This window comes from Theropithecus gelada, chromosome 6 (genome assembly GCF_003255815.1).
Source record: "Theropithecus gelada isolate Dixy chromosome 6, Tgel_1.0, whole genome shotgun sequence".
NCBI lineage: Eukaryota > Metazoa > Chordata > Mammalia > Primates > Cercopithecidae > Theropithecus > Theropithecus gelada.
In genome coordinates, this window is record NC_037673.1 from 154,164,295 (window position 1) to 154,185,231 (window position 20,937).

The window sequence follows — 20,937 nt, forward strand, 5'->3', positions numbered from 1 at the left end:
TGTGTAAAGAGTTTGGAAATGGCATCAGAATGTGTGCACATCTTTGTTGATACATGTTTAAGTCTCATGTGAGCTAATAGAATCTATGCAATTCTGGAGACTATTAGGTAAAAATGAGTATCTGTATATGGTACAGAAAACAATCTTCTATGAATAATATTCTGTTTGCTTATTTCTATCCCCCAAACAGAAAACATTCAACAAGAACAATTTTATCTATGTTTATTTAATTACAACAAAGAACAATGTATGCCAAATGGAAAAAAATACTTTAAAATGATAAAATATTTAGAAACAGAAATGACTAAATTTAGCTGAAGGAATCACCCAGGTGCCATTAAAACACATTTGGAACTTATAATTTGTTATTAGTGTAAGTTAAATTTAGCAACCGAGTCCAAGTTCACTAAGAGTTGTCAAAATACTTTCAAAATGTTACATCAAAAATTGACAACATCCATAAGTATTACATAAACAGCAAACAAAAAATCATTAAAAAAAATGTATCCTGAGATAAAATAAAAATCACACTATGCTAGATTTATACCCCTTTTCCCCTCACATACAATTGTGAGGCTTCAGTATTTTGCATGTTCCAGGATAAAGTAATAATAATATATGTTGATGCAAATTTCAGCCATTAAAAATAAACTACTTAATAACTTAAATATTCCTACAATGAAACATCCAGACTCTAGTTTCACTAATGAAAATTTTATGAAGACATAAATTGCATTTGGTTTTAACTCCTCAAATCATGACTGAAAAAACTTTCAACAAAGAATTCTAGGCTTTTTTTTTCTCATACCAACTGACCCAGAATATATTTTAAGAAATGTTTATTTTCTGTGCATATTTGTTTTAAAATTATAAATCCCTGAGCACTTTTTCTTCTTCCTCCTCATCACTGTCAGTGACATTGACTTGCTGGATGCTAGAAGGAGTTGATGTCGGGGCTGTGAAGACATTCTCCAAGGCTCCAATGTCCAGTTGAGGCACAGGGTTTAAGTATTCTTCCCCACTGTGGCTATGACTGTTATAGAAAGAAGTTCCATTCATGTTCTCACAACTCCGAGAATTTTCGCTGTGTGTGCGTTCACTTGAGTAGTCTCTAAAAGAATAGTCTCTATTTAAAGCTGAAAATATAGCCTCATGTTTTTGGTACCTGTCTTCATAATAACCAAGGCATTCTGGCATTGAACTCGGAAAATTTCCATAGCCAAAGGGAGGCCGACTGTAAGGGCATGTACTGCAGCAGAAAAACACAAACAAGGAATTAGATCTTGCCCACATACTGCCTTGCATACAGACTAACACAGCAAGTTAATGCATCCTCTTCGGGGCTTGGAAAGTTCCTTTCTGCAACCACTTCATGTATTCCTCTGCTCTTTTCCCACTGCCCAGTCCCCATCCACAAGAAACCAGCACTGTTATCTATCATTAGCCTCAGGCTTCTTACCTTTTGACAACCATGATAACAAAATTGCTAATTCTGGTCTTTCTCTCATGATGCCTCATACCACATAAGGTTTTGGAAATGCAGATGTGTGTTGAGCTATGCTAAGAATTGACACTTAGTGGCTGGGCGTGGAGGCTCACACCTGTAATCCCAACACTTTGGGAGGCCGAGGTGGGCAGAATATGAGGTCAAGAGATTGAGACCATCCTGGCCAACATAGTGAAACCCTATCTCTACTAAAAACACAAAAAATTAGCTGGGCGTGGTGGTGTGTGCCTATAGTCCCAGCTATTCAGGAGGCTGAGGCAGGAGGATCGCTTGAACCCAGGAGGTAGAGGTTGCAGTGAGCTGAGATTGTGCCACTGCACTCCAGCCTGGTGACAGAGTGAGACTCCGTCTCAAAAACAAAAACAAAAACAAACAGAATTGACACTTAGTAAACAATGCAATGGTGCAATAGTTGTTTTTCCTGGTTTTTTTTTTTGAAAAGGAAGCTCATGGTGGGGGGGGGGAATGTATAACTACATTGAAATCTAGAGATCCGGAATATTGAGGCACTGAAACAGAAGACAACTTAAATTTTTTCATTGACATTCAATAGTAAAGTAAATTTAAAACACTGTTACTACTAGAAAGATTTAAAACTGATAGTAAACTATGATCTTAAAGGTCTTTTCCAAAACATTTTTTGGAGGGCAAGAATGTGAAGAATCAAAAAGACATTTTGCAGTTTTACAAATTACGGTTTTTTGGCCGGGTGCAGTGGCTCACGCCTGTGATCCCAGCACTCTGGGAGGCCAAGGCAGGCGGATCACAGGGTTAGGAGATCGAGACCATCCTGGCTAACATGGTGAAACCCCATCTCTACTAAAAATATAAAAAATTAGCCGAGCATGGTGGTGGGCACCTGTAGTCCCAGCTACTTGGGAGGCTGAGGCAGGAGAACGGCGTGAACCCAAGAGGCGGAGGTTGCAGTGAGCGGAGATTGTGCCACTGCACTCCAGCCTGGGCGACAGAGCAAGACTTCGTCTAAAAAAAAAAAAAAAAAATGGCACATCCAAAATTTCTGCCACTTTCTGGGCACAGTAGTGCATGCCTGTAGTCCCAGCTACTCAGGAGGCTGAGGCGGAGGATCACTTGAGCCCAGGAGTTTGAAGCCAGCCTGGGTAATATAGTGAGACTTCATCTAAAAAAAAATAATTTTTAAAAAACATTACACCTCAAAAATTCTGCCACTCAGACCCATTTGTCAATTTTTTTAAGTATTATTCTCTTTCAAAGGCATAAAACAGGAATTATAGGAAAAGGTAGAGTCCAACCATCTAGTGACAGATAATCATAAACATAATGATCATACTCATCAGCAAAACCCATGGCAAGTTAAGTGTTTCATTTCTTGCCTTTACACACACACACACCCCAACTTTGTTTCCATACTTTTAAAAACCTAAGTATGACAGACTAGACATTATCTCAAATTCTGAAACTATGCCCTACCCCCAAATCTTCAAGTACTAGGTACCTTGCTGGTGTTAATTATAACAAATGAGGTAAAGTTTCTAAAATTTTTCAGGTTTCCATGCCTACTGCCACTCTTAGTTCAGGCATTTTAAATTTAATATACATGTCCTGAATATACTGTGCTTCTTTTTTTTTTTTTTTTTTTTTTTTTTTTTTTTTTTTTGAGACAGAGTCTTGCTCTGTCACCCAGGCTGGAGTGCAGTGGCATGAAATTGGCTCACTGCAATCTCTGCCTCCCAGGTTCAAGCAATTCTCCTGTCCCAGTCTCCCAAGTAGCTGGGATTACAGGTGCCCACCACCATGCCCAGCTAATTTTTGTATTTTAGTAGAGATAGGGTTTCACGATGTTGGCCAGTCTGGTCTCGAACTCCTGACCTCAGGTGATCCATCTGCCTCGGCCTCCCAAAGTGTTGGGATTATGGGTGTGAGCCACCGCGCACGGCCAAATACACTGTGCTTCTGGCTAGCACAACTTCGCTCATATAGCAGGTCTCTCCATCCATTGAATTCCACAGATAATTCAAGGATGATAAGAGGCTGACTAATGGGTACAAACATACAATTAGAAGATATAAGTTCTAATGCTCAGTAGCACTGTAGGGTGACTGTAGTTAGCAATAATGTCTTGTGTATTTCAAAGTAGCTATAAGAGAGGACTAAAAATGTTCCCAATATAAAGAAATGATAAATAATGAAGGTGACAGATAACCCAAATACCCTGACTTGATCATTACACATTTTATACATATTTATGACATGTACCCCATAAATATGTAAAATGTTATGTATCAATAAAACAAAAATATCTCCCTTCCACAAAGCCTTCACTTCAGCTAGAAATAATTCACCCAATAACTATCTTTTTCAGGACTCAGTGTAGGCAAGATGCTATGTTAAGGTTTGGTAGATCATTTTTTAAAAAACATAAAATCTAAGTATATATTAGACATGTGCTAAAGTCTATAATGCCAGCATTATAGTGACTATTTTGGTTTGGTAAAGACGAGTTAGTGTTATGTTCAGAGAACAAAAAGATCAATTAAGACAAAGGCAATCCTAGAAGGTTACATGAGTGAAAGTAAAAAACTATAAAAGCATCATGGTGTAGGGAGAAAAACATTACTTAGAATAGTCCAAATAATAATATTATCCAATAGGTAAGCATTTACTATTTTTTAGGCATTGGCCAAGGAGTGTATATATTATTTCAATATAACACTGAACGACACTCAGAATGACCCTAACGGATAGATACTATAAATATCTCCACTGTACAGATGAGGAAATGGAGCTTTAAAAAGGTTAAATAACTTGCTCAAAATGGTAGAATTAGTAAGTGGTAGACAGAATCAGCCAATTTGACTCCAGAACTTGTTCTCCTAACTACCATGCCACCCTACCCAGGCTCTAGTTCTAGCTATGCCACATAAGAACCTGGTAAACTTAAGTAAATCTTACTTTATCTGATCCTTGTATCCTTCTTCTATAAAATAGGGATAGCAATGCCTGTTCTGTCAACCTAAAAGGTCTGTCATAAGGAACAGGAGAATATCAGTAATGGAAACTAGAAACACTATTTCAATGTATGACTGGTAAGTCTTATAAGAAATTATTGCAATCTTTAGCTTGAGGATTTGACTTTGGTTCTTTTTTTTATTTCTATCTCCTTATTGATATGATCTATTTGGTAAGACATTGTTCTCCCGGTTTCCTTTAGTTCCTTGAGCATATTTAAAACAGCTGATTTAAACTGTCTAGTAAATCCAATGTCTCACCTTCCTTGGGGATAGTTACTACTACTATCTTTTCCTTGTGAACGCCCTACTTTCTTGTTTCTTTGCATATCTTGTAACTTTTTGTTGAAAACTGGATGTTTTGAATATTATAATGTGATGCCACTAGAAATCAAATTATTTCCCTTATCCAAGGTCTGTTGTTGTTGCTTGTTTGGGATTGTAGTTGTTTATTTGGTTTTCTAGAGTATTTTTGTAAAGACTGTATTCTTTGTTATGCATGGTCACTGAAATCTCTGTTCAATTAGCTTAGCGGTCACAAATTTGAAAGAGATTTCCTTAAAAACCTAGAAACAAAAACAAAACAAAAAATATTATCCTGGTCTTTGCAGATTGGCTTTGAGTTGGGGCACTCCTTACATACTTAGCCAGGCTGTTTTCAATTCAGCCTTAGTCTTTACTTCCTGCTTACACAGAGCCTACAGATCAGTCAGTTAAAAGCTCGGGGTCTTTTCGTGTGTTTTCTGAACATGGGTCTAGTTCTGGATATGTGTGTGGCCTTCTGGATGTCCTATATATATATATAAAATATTATCATTACTTATATATATATTTTATCTATATAATTTAAGAGATGGGATTTTGCTCTGTCACCCACGCCAGAATGCAGTGGCATGATCATAGCTCACTGCAGTCTCAAATTGCTGGGCTCAAGCAATCTTCCTGCCTCAGCCTCCCAAGTAGCTGAGACTACAGGTACACCACCACGCCCAGTAACTTCCAGAGACTTGAATGGTTGGTTTTTAAAAATAGTTTTCACCAGTTACACTAGTTTGCTAGAGACTAGGTCCATGGAGCTCCCTGTGCTGTCATCTCAAAAATGAACTGTATTCTCACTTACCTTTTTAATCATTTGATTCTATTTCTGTTCTTAAACTTTGCTCTTGGATGCAGTTAAATAACTTAGAAACAAGTTGGTCCTTTCAGGTCTTGCTTTTAAGAGTTTTGAGCTGAGCATGGTGGCTCACGCCTGTAATCCCAGCACCTTGGAAGGCCAAGGCGGGTGGATCACCTGAGGTTAGGAGTTTGAGACCAGCCTGGTCAACATGGTGAAACCTCGTCTCTACTAAAAATACAAAAATTAGCTGAGCGTGGTGGTGTGGCCTGTAGTCCCAGGTATTCCGGAGGCTGAGGCAGGAGAATTGCTTGCTCGAACCTGGGAGGCTGAGGTTGCAGCGAGCCAAGATTATGCCACCGCACTCCAGCCTGGGCGACAGAGTGAGAATCCGTCTCAAAAAAAAAAAAAAAAAAATTAGAGCACAATGGCTCATGCCTGTAATTCCAGCACTTTGGGAGGCCAGGAGCTTGAAACCAGCCTGGGCAACAACGCGAGGCCCTGTCTCTACAAAAAAATGAAAATATTAGCTGGACATGGTGGTGCACACTTGTAGTCCCAGTTATTCAGGAGGCTTAGGAAGAAGGATTGCTTAGGCCCAGGAGTTCAGGGCTGCAATGAGCTATGCTCATGCCACTGCACTGCAGCCTGGGTGATGTAGTAAGACTCACCCCGTAAAAAAAAAAAAAAAAAAAATTTTTTTAGTTGTGACCATAGCAACATTTAGGCTAAGGCTATCTGAAGCAAGACCCTTCTGAGTACCAAATGTTCTGTGCCCCATAGAAGTTTTCTAATCTAGTTAGTGGCACTATTCCCAGCACTGTTCGTGCATGATTGTCAGATACTGTTTTCTCTAATCCTTTCAGGTGGTTCTCTCACCGCCTTGGGTTGTTTCTTCACAAGTATTCACTAATTAGTACTTCACTGAATATTCAAGAGGGGCCCTACACAGTCATTTGGAGTTCCCTCTGTGTGTAGCTCTTTTCTCTGGTACTCTATCCTGAAAAGTCTAGCTAACTAGGTCTCACTGGACTTGCAGTAGAGACGGGTGAAACCCCATCTCTACTAAAAATATAAAATTAGCTGGACATGGTGGTGGGCACCTATAATCCCAGCTACTCAGGAGGCTGAGGCAGGAGAATCACTTGAACCCAGGAGGCAATGCAGTGAGCCGAGATCATGGCATTACACTCCAGCCTGGGCAAAAAGAGCGAAACTGCATCTCAAAAGAAAAAGAAATGTCTACATCCAGTGGATAGGATGATTTTAGACTCTGAACCAATGTGTGAAACACCTTGGGAATTTTATTTCTAATGAAAGTCACATAGAGCCCTGGGTAAAAACAAGATTCTTCTATGCTTTACCTGGATCAATGACAAAAACTTTCTATTCCTTTTATCAAGGTTAAAAAGTCCTTCCAGCCCGTGTGGTGGCTCATGCCTGTAATCCCAACACTCTAGGAGGCCAAGGTGGGCAGATCACTTATGGCCAGGAGTTCAAGACCAGCCTGACTAACATGACAAAACTCAGTCTCTAATAAAAATACAAAAATTAACCAGGCACGGTAGCTTGTACTTGTAATCCTAGCTACTCAGGAGGCTAAGGAACAAGAATTGCTTGAACCCTGGAGGCAGAGGCTGCAGTGAGTTGAGATCACACCACTGCACTCCAGTCGGGCAGGCAGAGCAAGACTCTGTCAAAAAAAAAAAAAGAGAAAGAAAGAAAAAAATTCCTTCCAGGGTCTTGGCTTTATAGAGAGGTTTTAGTTTCAGTACCTATCACCACCTTGAACAGGGGAGCAGAGCAGGGTCAAAACCTCATCTCTATTCGCTTCGCAGACATTAAAACTCAAGTTTATGTTTTTTTCTGTTTGTTTTTGTTTTAGAGACAGGATCACAATTTGTTGCCAAGGCTGGCCTTAAACTCCACCTCAGCCTCCCAAGTACTTGGCTGGGACTACAGGCGCGTGACAGCATATCCAGCTTAAAACCCAAGTTTATAACCAATGTAACTATTTCTGAATCTGAAAATCATCTCCAGGAACATTATAACTAGTTTTCAACTTGTTGATCATTTTGGCACATGGTGAGTTCCTTGCTGGTGAGTTCACGTAGGTATTAAATTATTCATATTTAAATTCAATATTTCTAGCTAGTTACAGCAGAAGGTATTCTATGTTAACGAAGTCTATCATGTTTTAGGACTGTAAGTTTCCCTCCTCCATAAAAGTTTAGGCAAAAGTTTGTATATGTATGTAGATATGCATTTTTATGGAAGAAGTCTATAACTTCCATCAAATTCTCAAATGGGTCTCTGACCCAAACAAAGGTTAAAGAGAATTGCGTTTAACCTTTTATTCATTTGCCTAAAATTTTACAATTTCGATGCTATTTTACAAATCCAGGAATTCTTTGAACTTCCCCACCATATATCTGAGTGTATTTTCCATATATTTCAAGCTAGTAAATCCCCATTTGTCTTCATATCTTTTCTTTATCCCTAATTACAATAGATTTTAAACACATATTTTTTACTCAATGGCCAACAGAATGAAGATCCTATGTATCGCCCTTGAATATGAAAGCCCAATATACTGCAAGAAGAAGAAAGAGGAAGGGGTAGGGAGAAAAGAACTAGTCTGAAGAACTAATGCAGTACACAGAAAGAGAGCATTTTGATAAACACAGTATGATGATGGTTAAGATCTGAAGGCAGGAATAAGATGTTAGCCCCAGAGATGGGGAGCAGCACTTTTGAGTGTCCACCTGTTTTGTAAAGTGACTCCTTGATTAAACCACCTAGCCTACTTGATTTTTACTCTACATACACAGGGCAAAATGAACTGTTTGGTGAAAAAAAACATTTTTTGGTTTTCTGAGACATGGTCTCACTCTGGTGCCCAGGCTGGAGTACAGTGGTGTGATCCTGATTCACTGCAACCTCTGCCTCCCGGGTTCAAGCGGTTCTCTGCCTCAACCTCCCAAGTAGCTGGGATTACAGGTGCCCCCCACCACACCTGGCTAATTTTTGTATTTTTAGGAGAGACGGGGTTTCATCATGTTCACCAGGCTGATCTAAAACACCTGAACTCAGGTCATCTGCCCGCCTCGGCCTCCCAAAGTGCTGAGATTACAGGCATGAGCCACTGCACCCACTCAGAAATATTCTTTACAGGAGATTCCATTATCAATTGGGAGAAAAGAAAAATTGAGAGAGAATCAATTAATGTTGGCATTTAGAGTTTACTGAAATATACTATCTAGACAGTCATAAATAATCTATTTCCTTGGAAAAATTATCATCAGACACATACAGGTATAAGTCAGAAAAACAATTGAAAAATACTATAATTCATAAGGCTAGTGTTCTTTTCTAAAAAACTATGCATAGCTTAATGTTTATAATTGACATACTGCTCTGACATTCTTAAATGAAATAAAATTCAGTATAATTACTTAGTCACTTCATTTGGTTCTTCCAATAGCATTATTATTAATTAGCAATAATAGTATTAATGAAAAAGGTAGTTTTTGTCTTCTAAGAACTTACTTTTGGGCAGGCATGGTGGCTCATGCCCGTAATCCCAGCACTTTGGGAGACTGAGGCGGGTGGATCACCTGAGGTCAGGAGTTCGAGACCAGCCTGACCAATATGGTAAAACCCCATCTCTACTAAAAATACAAAAATTAGCTGTGCATGATGACAGGCACCTGTAGTCCCAGCTACTCGGGAGGCTCAAAGAGGAGAATTGCTTGAACCCCGAAGGCAGAGGTTGCAGTGAGCCAAGATCATGCCACTGCACTCCAGCCTGGGTGACAGAGCAAGACTCTATCTCAAAAACAAAGAACTTACTTTCAAGAGCTTCCTTTAAAAATGTTCCTTAAAGTGTCAGATAATTTGTACATTAACAGCCAAATCTTACAAGCCTTGTCATGAATGAGTAAGATAGACTTCTAGGATTTAATCTATGTAATATGTAAGGAAACATTACCTGCCCCAACGTCCACTTGACTATGTGAGTTTTTTATTCAAAAGTATATTTTTTTCATATGATTCTCTGCTAGCAACTAACAGCTGTCAATCAAGAGGAACCATCATAAAAGAAGTCTTACTGATATAGTAAAAAAGACAAATATGAAATTCAAAATCAATCAAACCTGAATTTGACTATTGGCTCTGCCACTGTATAATCTTGATGAGGTTATTTATTAATCCATTTACTAATCCCATTAACTGAAAAAGTAGAGGAATATTATACCCAAGTCACAGGATTGTTATAAAAATGACATGTAAAAATTCTTAGCTCTCAAAACACTAAAACAAAGAAAAATACAACAAAGAAAAAACTAGTAACAGCTAGAGTGAGATTGTGGTACACAGCCTATTGTAATTGACTCTTATTCGCCTATCCTGTGAGTAAATAGGGTCCAAGCATTTGCCATATTACAAAATTAATTATGTAACAAATATAATTTCCACAATTTTTGTTATAGGCCTCAAGGCTCTAACTAAGGCCAAGTGTTCCCAAATTTATTCATTTATTAAATTCAATCTACATCCTTCATATTATTCTTATATCTAGGAAAAATTTTGTAAAATTCTCCAAAATTCCTGTAAAATCCTAGATCCTAGAAGATAGCAATGAAAACAGATTATCAACCCCCTGGCCTTAAATTAAAAGTCTCTTGAGGTTTGATCCCTTGAACTAAAATACTTAAGGCCGCAAAAGATAAAAAGATTCTACATAAAACAAAACAGGCCGGGCGCGGTGGCGCACGCCTGTAATCCCAACACTTTGGGAGGCCGAGACGGGCGGATCATGAGGTCAGGAGATCGAGACCATCCTGGCTCACACTGTGAAACCCCGTCTCTACTAAAAATACGAAAAATTAGCCGGGCGTGGTGGTGGGCGCCTGTAGTCCCAGCTACTCGGGAGGCTGAGGCAGGAGAATGGCATGAACCCGGGGGCAGAGCTTGCAATGAGTGGAGATCGCGCCACTGCACTCCAGCCTGGGCAACAGAGCGAGACTCTGTCTCAAAAAAAAAAAACAACAACAACCCTAGATAACAAAATTCTCCCTTTCTCCCTATCTAATCCTCTGGTTCCACTTTCTTCCAGTCCTGAGCTAAGGACCCAAAAGCAGGCAATCCCATTATAAATTGAAAAAACATAATATATACCTCAAAAGTTGTTTCTATTGAGGTGTAGGTATACCCTAGTGGGAAGCAGATTTACTCGTTAAGTAAGAAACAAAAAAAGATTGGTGTTAGACACTTTAATACTCCCGTCTCAACAGAAACCATCTCTGTCTACACATTTAACAGTAATTGAAAAGTAAAGGCTAGGCCAGGCATGGCGGTTCACGCCTGTAATCCCAGCACTTTGGGAGGCTGAGGTGGGCGGATTATCTGAGGTCGGGAGTTCGAGATCAGCCTGACCAACATTGAGAAACCCTGTCTTTATTAAAGATACAAAAAAAAAAAAATTAGCCAGGCGTGGTGACGCATGCCTGTAATCCCAACTCCTTAGGAGGCTGAGGCAGGCGAATTGCTTGAACTCGGGAGGCGGAGGTTGTGGTGAGCCGAGATCGTGCCATTGCACTCCAGCCTGGGCAACAAGAGCAAAACCCCATCTCAAAAAAAAAAAAAAAAGAAAAAGGAAAGTCGAGGCTAATACCACTCTATCAGAATACTTTGAAGGGAGTTAAATTTCTATCATTCCAAAATGAAGTTACACATTTGTTTTCCCTAGATACTTCCCTATGAAAATGAATTCCTTTATTGGTAATTTACATGGGAAATTTTCCAGTTTGGTAAAAAGGGCACAAAGAGGTAGTATAACTTTGGTCTTGTCATTTAACCTAGGTAAATAAACAATTTTTCACTTAGACCAAGTGCCCTCCTCTATACCCTTGCTATTCAAAGTGTGGTCCATAAACCAGCAGAATTGGCAATTACTTAGGAGTTTGCTAGAAATGCAAAATACCAGGCATACTATACCCCTATATAGGATACTACTATACCCCAGACCCAATGAATCAGAATCTGCATTTTAACAAAATATCACGATTTATATACACATTAAAGTTTGAGAAGCATACCCTCTATACAATAAGCACACCTCTATACATTTGACTAAACAATCTTAAGGTCCCTTATAGTTATTTTGCATGAAAAATTCTATCTGACAACATTAAAGCTTATATTCTTTTTCTTATAGTTATTTTGCATGAAAAATTCTATCTGACAACATTAAAGCCTATATTCTTTTTTTTTTTTTTTTTTTTTAGATGGAGTCTCGCTCTGTCACCCAGGCTGGAGTGCAGTGGCCGGATCTCAGCTCACTGCAAGCTCTGCCTCCTGGGTTTACGCCATTCTCCTGCCTCAGCCTCCCGAGTAGCTGGGACTACAGGCGCCCGCCACCTCGCCCGGCTAATTTTTTGTATTTTTTAGTAGAGACGGGGTTTCACCGTGTTAGCCAGGATGGTCTCAATCTCCTGACCTCGTGATCTGCCCACCTCGGCCTCCCAAAGTGCTGGGATTACAGGCTTGAGCCACCGCGCCCGGCCCCTTTTTTTTTTTTTTGAGATGGTCACCCAGGCTGGAGTACAGTGGTGTGATCTCAGCTCACCGCAACCTCCGCCTCCCGGGTTCAAGTGATTCTCCTGCTTCAGCCTCCTGAGTAGCTGGGATCACAGGCACATGCCACCATGCCTGGCTAATTTTTGTATTTTTAGTAGAGACAGGGTTTCACCATGTTGGCCAGGCTGGTCTCAAACTCCTGACCTCAAGTTATCCACCCACCTTGGCCTCCCAAAGTGCTGGAATTACAGGCATGAGCCACTGCACCCAGCCTGAAGCCTATATTCTTACATAACAAGAGTCAGCTGGAGCTGAGTTAGAGCATGCACTCTCTCTAGCTCCCCCAGTCCTCACCTGGCCCTCTCCATCTATTTATGTTAACTGCTTGTCTCCTATTCAGCAGAATTGAAGAAGTCCCCTTTTAAGTATTTAAAAACAAACAAAAAATGTTGTCACAGGTAAAAACTCATCAGTTGAATGTTTAGGTAAAAGGAAAAAAAAATGTTAATTTACCTTGATGGGAAGTAGTGAGGTCCGGGTAGGAAGTAAGGGTGATGAAACGAGAATCTTGGTGGTGTCCCGAACAGTGTGGCTGGATGGCCAAGGGGAGGGGGCTGGTAGACATGTGGGTGTGGAATGGGAGAAGCCTGGGGGATTGGAGCACTTCTGGGACAAGGGGAAACACTGGAATACTCCTTAGGAGGCTGGATGGTCGAAGTTGCAAATCTGGCATGGGCAGTACTTGCACTATTTGAAATCCTGTTGGTGCTCTCTAGAGAGACAGGGGTGGGTTGCTTCACAGTGTGAGTGCCTTCAGAATACAGCTGATGAGTGTCTGTCTGGGAAGGCCCAGCAAAGCGTTGGGGCGGGAGTGCTGGATAGAGCGGCAGACTTGGATCCTGGACAGCCACCTGAGCAGCACTGGAGACGCTGGGCTGGAAAAGTGTGACAGGGCTTGGGCGCTGGACTGCAGGTGTGGGCAGCTGGATGGCAGGTGAGGTTTCACCTTTAGAAATAAAAATAGCATAAATCAAGAATCAACTGAGTCATTCCACGTTTTTCTTCTTTCAGTGAAGTTTAATAAATTGTATAAGCAGAGGCCTTCATCAACCACCTTACCTAACTGCATCATCACATCAAACCATTCTGTTTCATTTGCAGCATTTTGAACAAACTGAAGTTATCTTATTTTCTTGTTTATTTACATTTTTTGTCTCTCTCTCCCAACTAGACTCTAAGTGCCATGAGAAGAGCAACCTTTTCTGTTTTGTTTGCTGCTGTATCCCCAGGGTGAAACATTCTGTCTGGCACAGAAGAGGCCCTTAACAAATATTTTTTAGATGAATAAACAAATGAACAAAATTATTGATAGATATACCCAAAGACTGAAAACACATAAATGTTGGTATGCATATACACATTTAAAAATAATAATAATATGAAGCTATTGACACTAGCTACCTTTAAGGAGCCATGATCTAAGACAGGGGACAGGGCAGTGGGGCAGGAGGAAAAGCTAGACTTTCATTTTATACCTACTGGTACTATTTGAATGTTCTGTTTACCTAAATATATTTATCTTATTTTTAATATTACTAGGGGTTTCAGAGTAGCAGTATGGGTCATTTTTCTTTTCTTTTATAAACTTCTCTATATTTAACTAAATTACAAATGACACTTAATTTTTTTAGCCAAAAAAACTTAAACAACAAAATTATTTCCCTCTATTGTATTCAATATGAATACAAACGGAAATTTCCAAGTGAGAACAGGACTTGCCACATGTCAACCACTGGTGACAGATATAAAAGGAATACTATTGCAGCAGAGCATGAAAGATATGGCAGAATTTTTAAAGGTAGGTGAAACAATTATGTTTTAGCTTTCTGTTCCTGAAGAAGACAAGACTACTGATTGAGCTGCTAAGTGACCCAAATGACACACCTAGCCTAAATTTAATTCAACTTTCCTGATGAAAGACAGATGGATGCCACAGCAAGAGAGTCATGATCTAGTGTATTGCAATACAGTTCCGAATCCATTAATAAAGAAGATGCAGTTCAAGAAATTCTGTGGTTGGACATGTCTCTGTCAGAGACTGAAAGAAATGTGGATCTTTTTCCAGCCTCATCCAGGTGACTTCCCTCTCCTTCCTTTTCTCCAGATAAAGCAGATAATACCCCTCTTAAAGCAGGAAGTAGGGAATAAAAGGACATAGCCACCTGTTTGAAGATGGCCTCTGACCCAGTGAAGTAGAGAAACAGGATGTAATGATGCTGCCCTGATTCTCACCTGATGAGGTTATATGGACTAGCCCTCCTATCTATGAGGCACAGGCCCTACTCAGGCCCTTCCTGATTTATCGAGCACAGCTTAATTTCCCTTGTCCACGTTCCCTCCAAACCTCGTAAATCTATCACTTATCAGGAAATAGTGTAAATCTTTGTGATTATTTGCATGTCTGCCACCTCAACCATGATCACCAAACTGGGAGATTGAGAGCAGGAACTCTCAATTCCTATTTGTATCCCAGTATCTAGCCAGAACCTGGTTAATAAAAAACAGTTAAGAAAAGTATGAATGGATACAGCTTTTATAAAAGTTCCAAAGCCTTTAAATGAATAGGAATACTCATATAAAAGGAGAATGCTAGCATAACTGGCATCAAAGACATGTAATCAAAGATCTGAAGAGAATTCCAGACTACCATGCTATAAGCGAGACACGGTAGTGGGATGGGGTGGGGGGACTCATCTCACCTTCACTTACGTATTTTTCTATACATGCCCACTGACCACCAGACCTTGCAGCACCACCCCCCACTGACACCATACCCATCGACCAGAGAGCTTGCAAGCTGTCTGAAAAAACTAACATAAGCAGCATTCCGCCATAAATCTTACTCAAGGTAGTTAACTCTATCGCCTGCATGTGAGAATGGCCTCCTGGCGAATTCTAGAATGACAATCTAGAATTAGAATGACAATCCTAACCCCTAGGATTGTAATAGTAAAATTTCTAGGATTGAAATACTAAAATCTCCGCCCAGGGAGATTTTCTGATCATGATCAACATATGAGTTAGCATGAGTCCTTACTTGTCTGCGCACCCTGCACTCCACCCTGCATATGTAATGACACTCACCTGCCTCATGAATTACGCATATCACCCTCCTTAACACACCACAGTGCACTCCCTTGGAGAGCCAGCCAGAGAACCCTTTCTCCTGCGCTGTCTCTCTTAATGCCCAATCTTTCTAGGCATAAGCCCTAACAACCCCTATCTAGGAAAAATTTGCCTGGTCTCTTGTTAATTTCTGTTACACTGAGAGCCAAGAACCTTGTGCCAGTAACATAAGCACTTTCAGAAACTAGAAACAGGTTGGGTGCCATGGCTCACATTTGTAATCTCAACACTTTGGAAGGCCAAGATGGGAGAATCACTTGAGTCCAGAGTTTGAGACTAGACTGGGCAACCTAGCAAGACCCCATCTCTACAGAAAAAAAAAGAACTAGAAAGAGAAGAGGAGCTTGGGAGATGGTACTAAATGTGAGTGACAGAGTAAACAATGTACCAGACACAAAAATAATACCAGACAAGGGCTGGGCGTGGTGGCTCACGCCTGTAATCCCAACAGATAGATGGAGGGAGGCCGAGGCAGGTAGATTGCCTAAGGTCAGAGGTTCAAGACCAGCCCGGCCAACATGGTAAAACCCCATCTCTACTAAAAATACAAAAATCAGCCGGGCATGGTGGCATGCACCTGTAATCCCAGCTACTCGGGAGGCTGAGGCAGGAAAATTGCTTAAACCTGGTAGGTGGAGGCTGCAGTGAGCTGAGATCACACCACTGCACTCCCACCTGGGTAACAGAGCACAACTCTATCTCAAAAAATAATCATAACAATACCAGACAAGACAGATTCTATCAAAGAAATAGTAAAAGTAGTTATATTTATATCTATAATTGCTACGACTACCTTATTAATTCTTTGACAGCAGAGACTATAAAAAAACTTTATATATTTTCCTAGCAGAGTTTGCCCCATAATAGGATTTAATAAACCTTAGTAGTGAAGGTGGCAGGCAAGCAGGCATACAAACGTGCCACTGGAATTCACTCAGAAGATATCTGAGATAAAACTCACTGTCACAGGGGAGATTAAACTGCCACAATTCACATATATTTACTGAATATCTTAATGGGATAAAAGTGTACTGGGAAGATCTAGTACAGGACAAGTGATTGATTAGAACAAAAAGGTTTGGTAGAATACCCAGTAAAATGTAATCAGCTTGAGGGCCGGGTGCAGTGGCTCATGCCTGTAATCCCTGCACTTTGGGAGGCTGAGATGGGCAAATTACTTGAGTCCAGGAGTTCGAGACCAGCCTGGCCAATGTGGCGAAACCCCATCTCTACTAAAAATACAAAAATTAGCCAGGCGTGGTGGCGCTTGCCTGTAGTCCCACCTATTTAGGAGGCTGAGGCAGGAGAATCGCTTGAACCTGAGAGGCAGAGGTTGCAAGGAACAGAGATCATGCCACTGCACTCCAGCCTGGGAGACAGAGTAAGACTCCCTCTCAAAAAAAAAAAGAAGCAGCAGCTTGATTGAGAGCCAAATAATGGAGAAATATTACTAGAAAATCCATTAATTCAGTGTGTGAAATATTATGCAGTAGTAATCACAACATATATAAATTTATGATCCTGGCTAAAGAGAAAGTCAAAAAAATCTACCCTGGGGTTATTCAATTTTTGGAATATTGATACTGGCTAGGGAAAAGGCTGATAGAGATTAAAATAAAAAGTTCATAGAAAAATGGAGATTATTTTACACAACAATGCTAAAAATACAGAAGAAAGAAATGTGCCTCAAAGTCACAGTTACTATGGCTAACTGGCAAAAAATAAAAAATGATAACAAAAATAACAACAAAAACAACAAAAAACCTTCAAAAGTTTGTCCAAATGTACAAATAAGCCCAACTGCGGTGAGGCAAATGCAAAAACGTTAGGCAGTCCAAAGGAAAACAGAAGGAGCCACATCTGAGAGACCTCAAAGTCAATACTAATTGACTCTAAATATTTTTACAAAAAGGAAAGAATCAGTGGAATTATTTAGTCATTACGGTATAAACAGCAACTGAAAGAGAACAGACAGACTCAATAAATTCTTTCTACTAAAGAAGACCTTAAGAAGATTTCTGAACCCTAACTAATTTTCAAAGCAAATAGGTTAAAAATATTAGATCAACTACCATATAATGACAAGTTCAAAGAATGTTCTAATTCAATTGACAAAAAGAATATAAATAGATCTTAGATGGCATTCACCTAAGACTTTTTTTTTTTTTTTTTAAAGGAAGAAAAAGAAAAAGAAAAAAAAAAAGACAAACCTCTGTCCAGGCATGGGGGCTCACAACCTGTAATCTCAGCACTTTGGGAGGCAGAGGTGGGCAGATCACCTGAGGTCAGGAGTTTGAAAAACCAGCCTGGCTATCATGGTGAAACCCTACTAAAAATACAAAAATTAGCCAGGCATGGTGGTACATGCCTGTAATCCCAGCTACTAGGGAGGCTGAGGCAGGAAAATGACTTGAACCCAGGAGGCAGAGGTTGCAGTGAGCTGAGATTGCGCCACTGCACTCCAGCATGGGCAACAGAGTGAGACGTCATCTCAAATATATATATAAATATAAATATAAATATTTAAAAATGTTTTTAAAAACCTCAAGGTAGAACTGAGAAAATTTTAGACAAAGTAGGTACAAATGGCTTCTGCCAGAGATTTTTAGAAAGTTAATATGACTTCCAGCTATTGAAACTGGTGACCTTGAGAACTCTAGCTTGGTGAGTCTATTAGCTACACCTGAAATGGTGGTGAAATCTATACAGTATGATATTAATGCGCAAAGCTTGCTACAGAAAAAGAGCAAATTGTTTCTATATGAGAAAAATCACATACTTCACTATCTTGGTATCTTTCTTCCATGGAAATAAAGCAAACATGCTTGAAAAATAAAATTATCATAACTTCATATTTAGAATATGAAATTACTTGAAACAAACAAAAAAGTATATAAATCAACATCTGCACATGACAAGATATTAAAATTATGATTCCCCAAGATTATAGCACACAAGAGATGTGCTATAATCTGTTCTAAAAGCTTCACAAATGTTTTAGAATATTAAATATACAGTGAAATTTCCAAATTTGCAAGTGATACTGACTTCTCTAAGTAATATAACACCAAGTTGATGAGAACAATCTATAAGAATATATTTCAAAGCTATATGATTGGGGAATAAAATAGCAGATAAATTTCATGATTTATTATTAAGGTGTATATCTTAATAATTCCCAAATTATGCTTATAAGATAATGTTCTCTGTTTATCTTTTAAGATGCAAGAAATAATTTTGTTTGTTTTTAGAGACAGGGTCTTGCTATGTTGCCCAGGCTGGTCTCGAACTCCTAGGCTCCCAAAGCACCAGGATTAAAGGCATGAGTCACCACAGCTGGCCCAAGAAATGAATCTTTACTGACACTATATATCACCAGAAATAAGGGATACTGTAAAAAACAAAACAAAACAAAAAACTAAGCACAAACAAAAAAATAATTGTTGTCTTAGATTTGATTACTGTTGTGCATAGCTCTGAAATGCTTCCTATAATTCTACCTACCATACTTAAATACAACATCATGGAGAAAGAACCCTGCCAACATTAGAAACAATTTTTCAGTTTCTACTCAACCCTTATCTTTGCTCAGAATGGCATAAAATTAATATATCAAATGTCAGCTGCTTCAAATAAGAACACTGTTAATTCTGTTTCTGGGAAGAGAAAATATACAGCATTTAACAGTGGGTAGAAGCAGATGTAAGTGACGTCTTGGAAAAAGGGATAAAAAGAAGAAACTTATATTACGAAAACAGAAATCATAACATAACACAGGCTGGGCATGGTGGCTCACACCTGTAATCCCAGCACTTTGGGAAGCCGAAATGGGTGGATCACTTGAGGCCAGGATAACATGGTGAAACCCCATCTCTACTAAAAATGCAAAAATTAGATGGGCATGGTGGTGTGCACCTGTAGTCTCAGCTACTCGGGAGGCTGAGGTGGGAGAATTGCTTGAACCCAGGAGGCAGAGGCTGCAGTGAGCCGAGATCGGGCCACTACACTCCATCTTGGGTAATAGAGCAAGACTCTGTTCAAAAAATAAATGAATAATGTAACAGAAAAACAAGGTAAGCGAAAAAAAGTCATAATTAAGCCTGGGTTGAAATACAAGATTAGCCGGGCGCGGTGGCTCAAGCCTGTAATCCCAGCACTTTGGGAGGCCGAGGCGGGCGGATCACGAGGTCAGGAGATCGAGACCATCCTGGCTAACATGGTGAAACCCCGTCTCTACTAAAAATACGAAAAAAACTAGCCGGGCGTGGTGGCGGGCGCCTGTAGTCCCAGCTACTCGGAGGCTGAGGCAGGAGAATGGCCTGAACCTGGGAGGCGGAGCTTGCAGTGAGCCGAGATCGCGCCACTGCACTCCAGCCTGGGTGACACAGCGCGAGACTCCGTCTCAAAAAAAAAAAGAAATACAAGATTAAAGAAGTCACTACCAAATAGTGAAGACTGAGAGTGCCTGACTGTGCTAGGAGAGAATAGGGCTATAGGATCAGCTTTCTGCATCTCTCTCTTGAGTCTAGACATCTGGAATGTAGCTTGTTGCTATCAATTGCTAAAATGATACATTAAAAACAACAACAACAACAACACTGAAAATGTCTAAAATTCTAATAAGTTAGTTTCCAAGGTATCTAAAACTCTCAACTCATATGGGTGGCTTTATTACCAGAAGGATTTAAACAGGTTAAAAAAAATAGAAAAAGCAGGTTTAAGCAGTCTTAGTAGTTTCAAGAATGTGGGCCAGGTGTGGTGGCTCACACTTATAATCCTGGCACTTTGAGAGGTCAAGGTGGGTGGATCACTTGAGCCCAGGATTCGATACCAGCCTGGGCAACATGACAAAACTCCATCTCTAAAAAAATACAAAAATTAGCCGGGCATGGTGGTGTGCACCTGTAGTCCCAGCTACTAGGGAGCCTGAGGTGGGAGAATCGTTTGAGCCCAGGAGGACAAGGCTGCAGTGACCTGTGATCCTGCTACTGCACTGCAGCCTGGGCAACAGAGTGAGACCCTGTCTCAAAAAAAAAAAAAAAAAAAGTGACAGCAAGTAATGAATGTATAAAGCTCTCCTTTAAAAATGGTTAAAACATGTTCTGGGGGCCAGGCATGGTGGCTCATGCCTGTAATCCCAGCACTTTGGGAGGCCGGGGCGGACGAATCACCTGAGGTCAGGAGTTCCAGACCAGCCTGACCAACATGGAGAAACCCCATCTCTACAAAAATACAAAATTAGCCGGGTGTGGTGGTACATGCTTATAATCCCAGCACTTGGGAAGGCTGGGGCGGGTGGATCACCTGAGGTCGGGAGTTCCAGACCAGCCTGACCAACATGGAGAAACCCCATCTCCAGAAAAAATACAAAATTAGCCAGGTGTGGTGATACATGCCTATAATACCAGCTACTCAGGAGGCTGAGGCAGGAGAATTGCTTGAACCCGGGAGGCGGAGGTTGTGGTGAGCTGAGATTGCACCATTGCACTCCGGCCTGGTCAACAAGAGTGAAAACTCTGTCTCAAGAAAGAAAAAAAAAATGTTCTGGAAAAACAAACCAA

General features: G+C 40.1%; 1 protein-coding gene across 3 annotated transcripts in view; it reads right to left on the reverse strand.

Annotated features, from left to right (window-relative positions):
* Positions 1-205: 205 nt before the first annotated feature.
* The window catches only part of SOX30 (SRY-box 30), a 71,709-nt gene continuing 50,977 nt past the window's right edge, over positions 206-20,937 (reverse strand). For 2 of the 3 annotated variants that reach the window (XM_025388116.1, XM_025388114.1), the window contains 2 exons: positions 12,704-13,196; positions 206-1,249 (listed from right to left, as the gene is read on the reverse strand). In XM_025388116.1, the coding sequence (XP_025243901.1) occupies positions 868-1,249; positions 12,704-13,196 (875 nt within the window). In that variant the 3' untranslated portion in view covers positions 206-867. The remainder of the gene's footprint in view (positions 1,250-12,703; positions 13,197-20,937) is intronic. The other variant, XM_025388115.1, reaches the window with a different exon arrangement.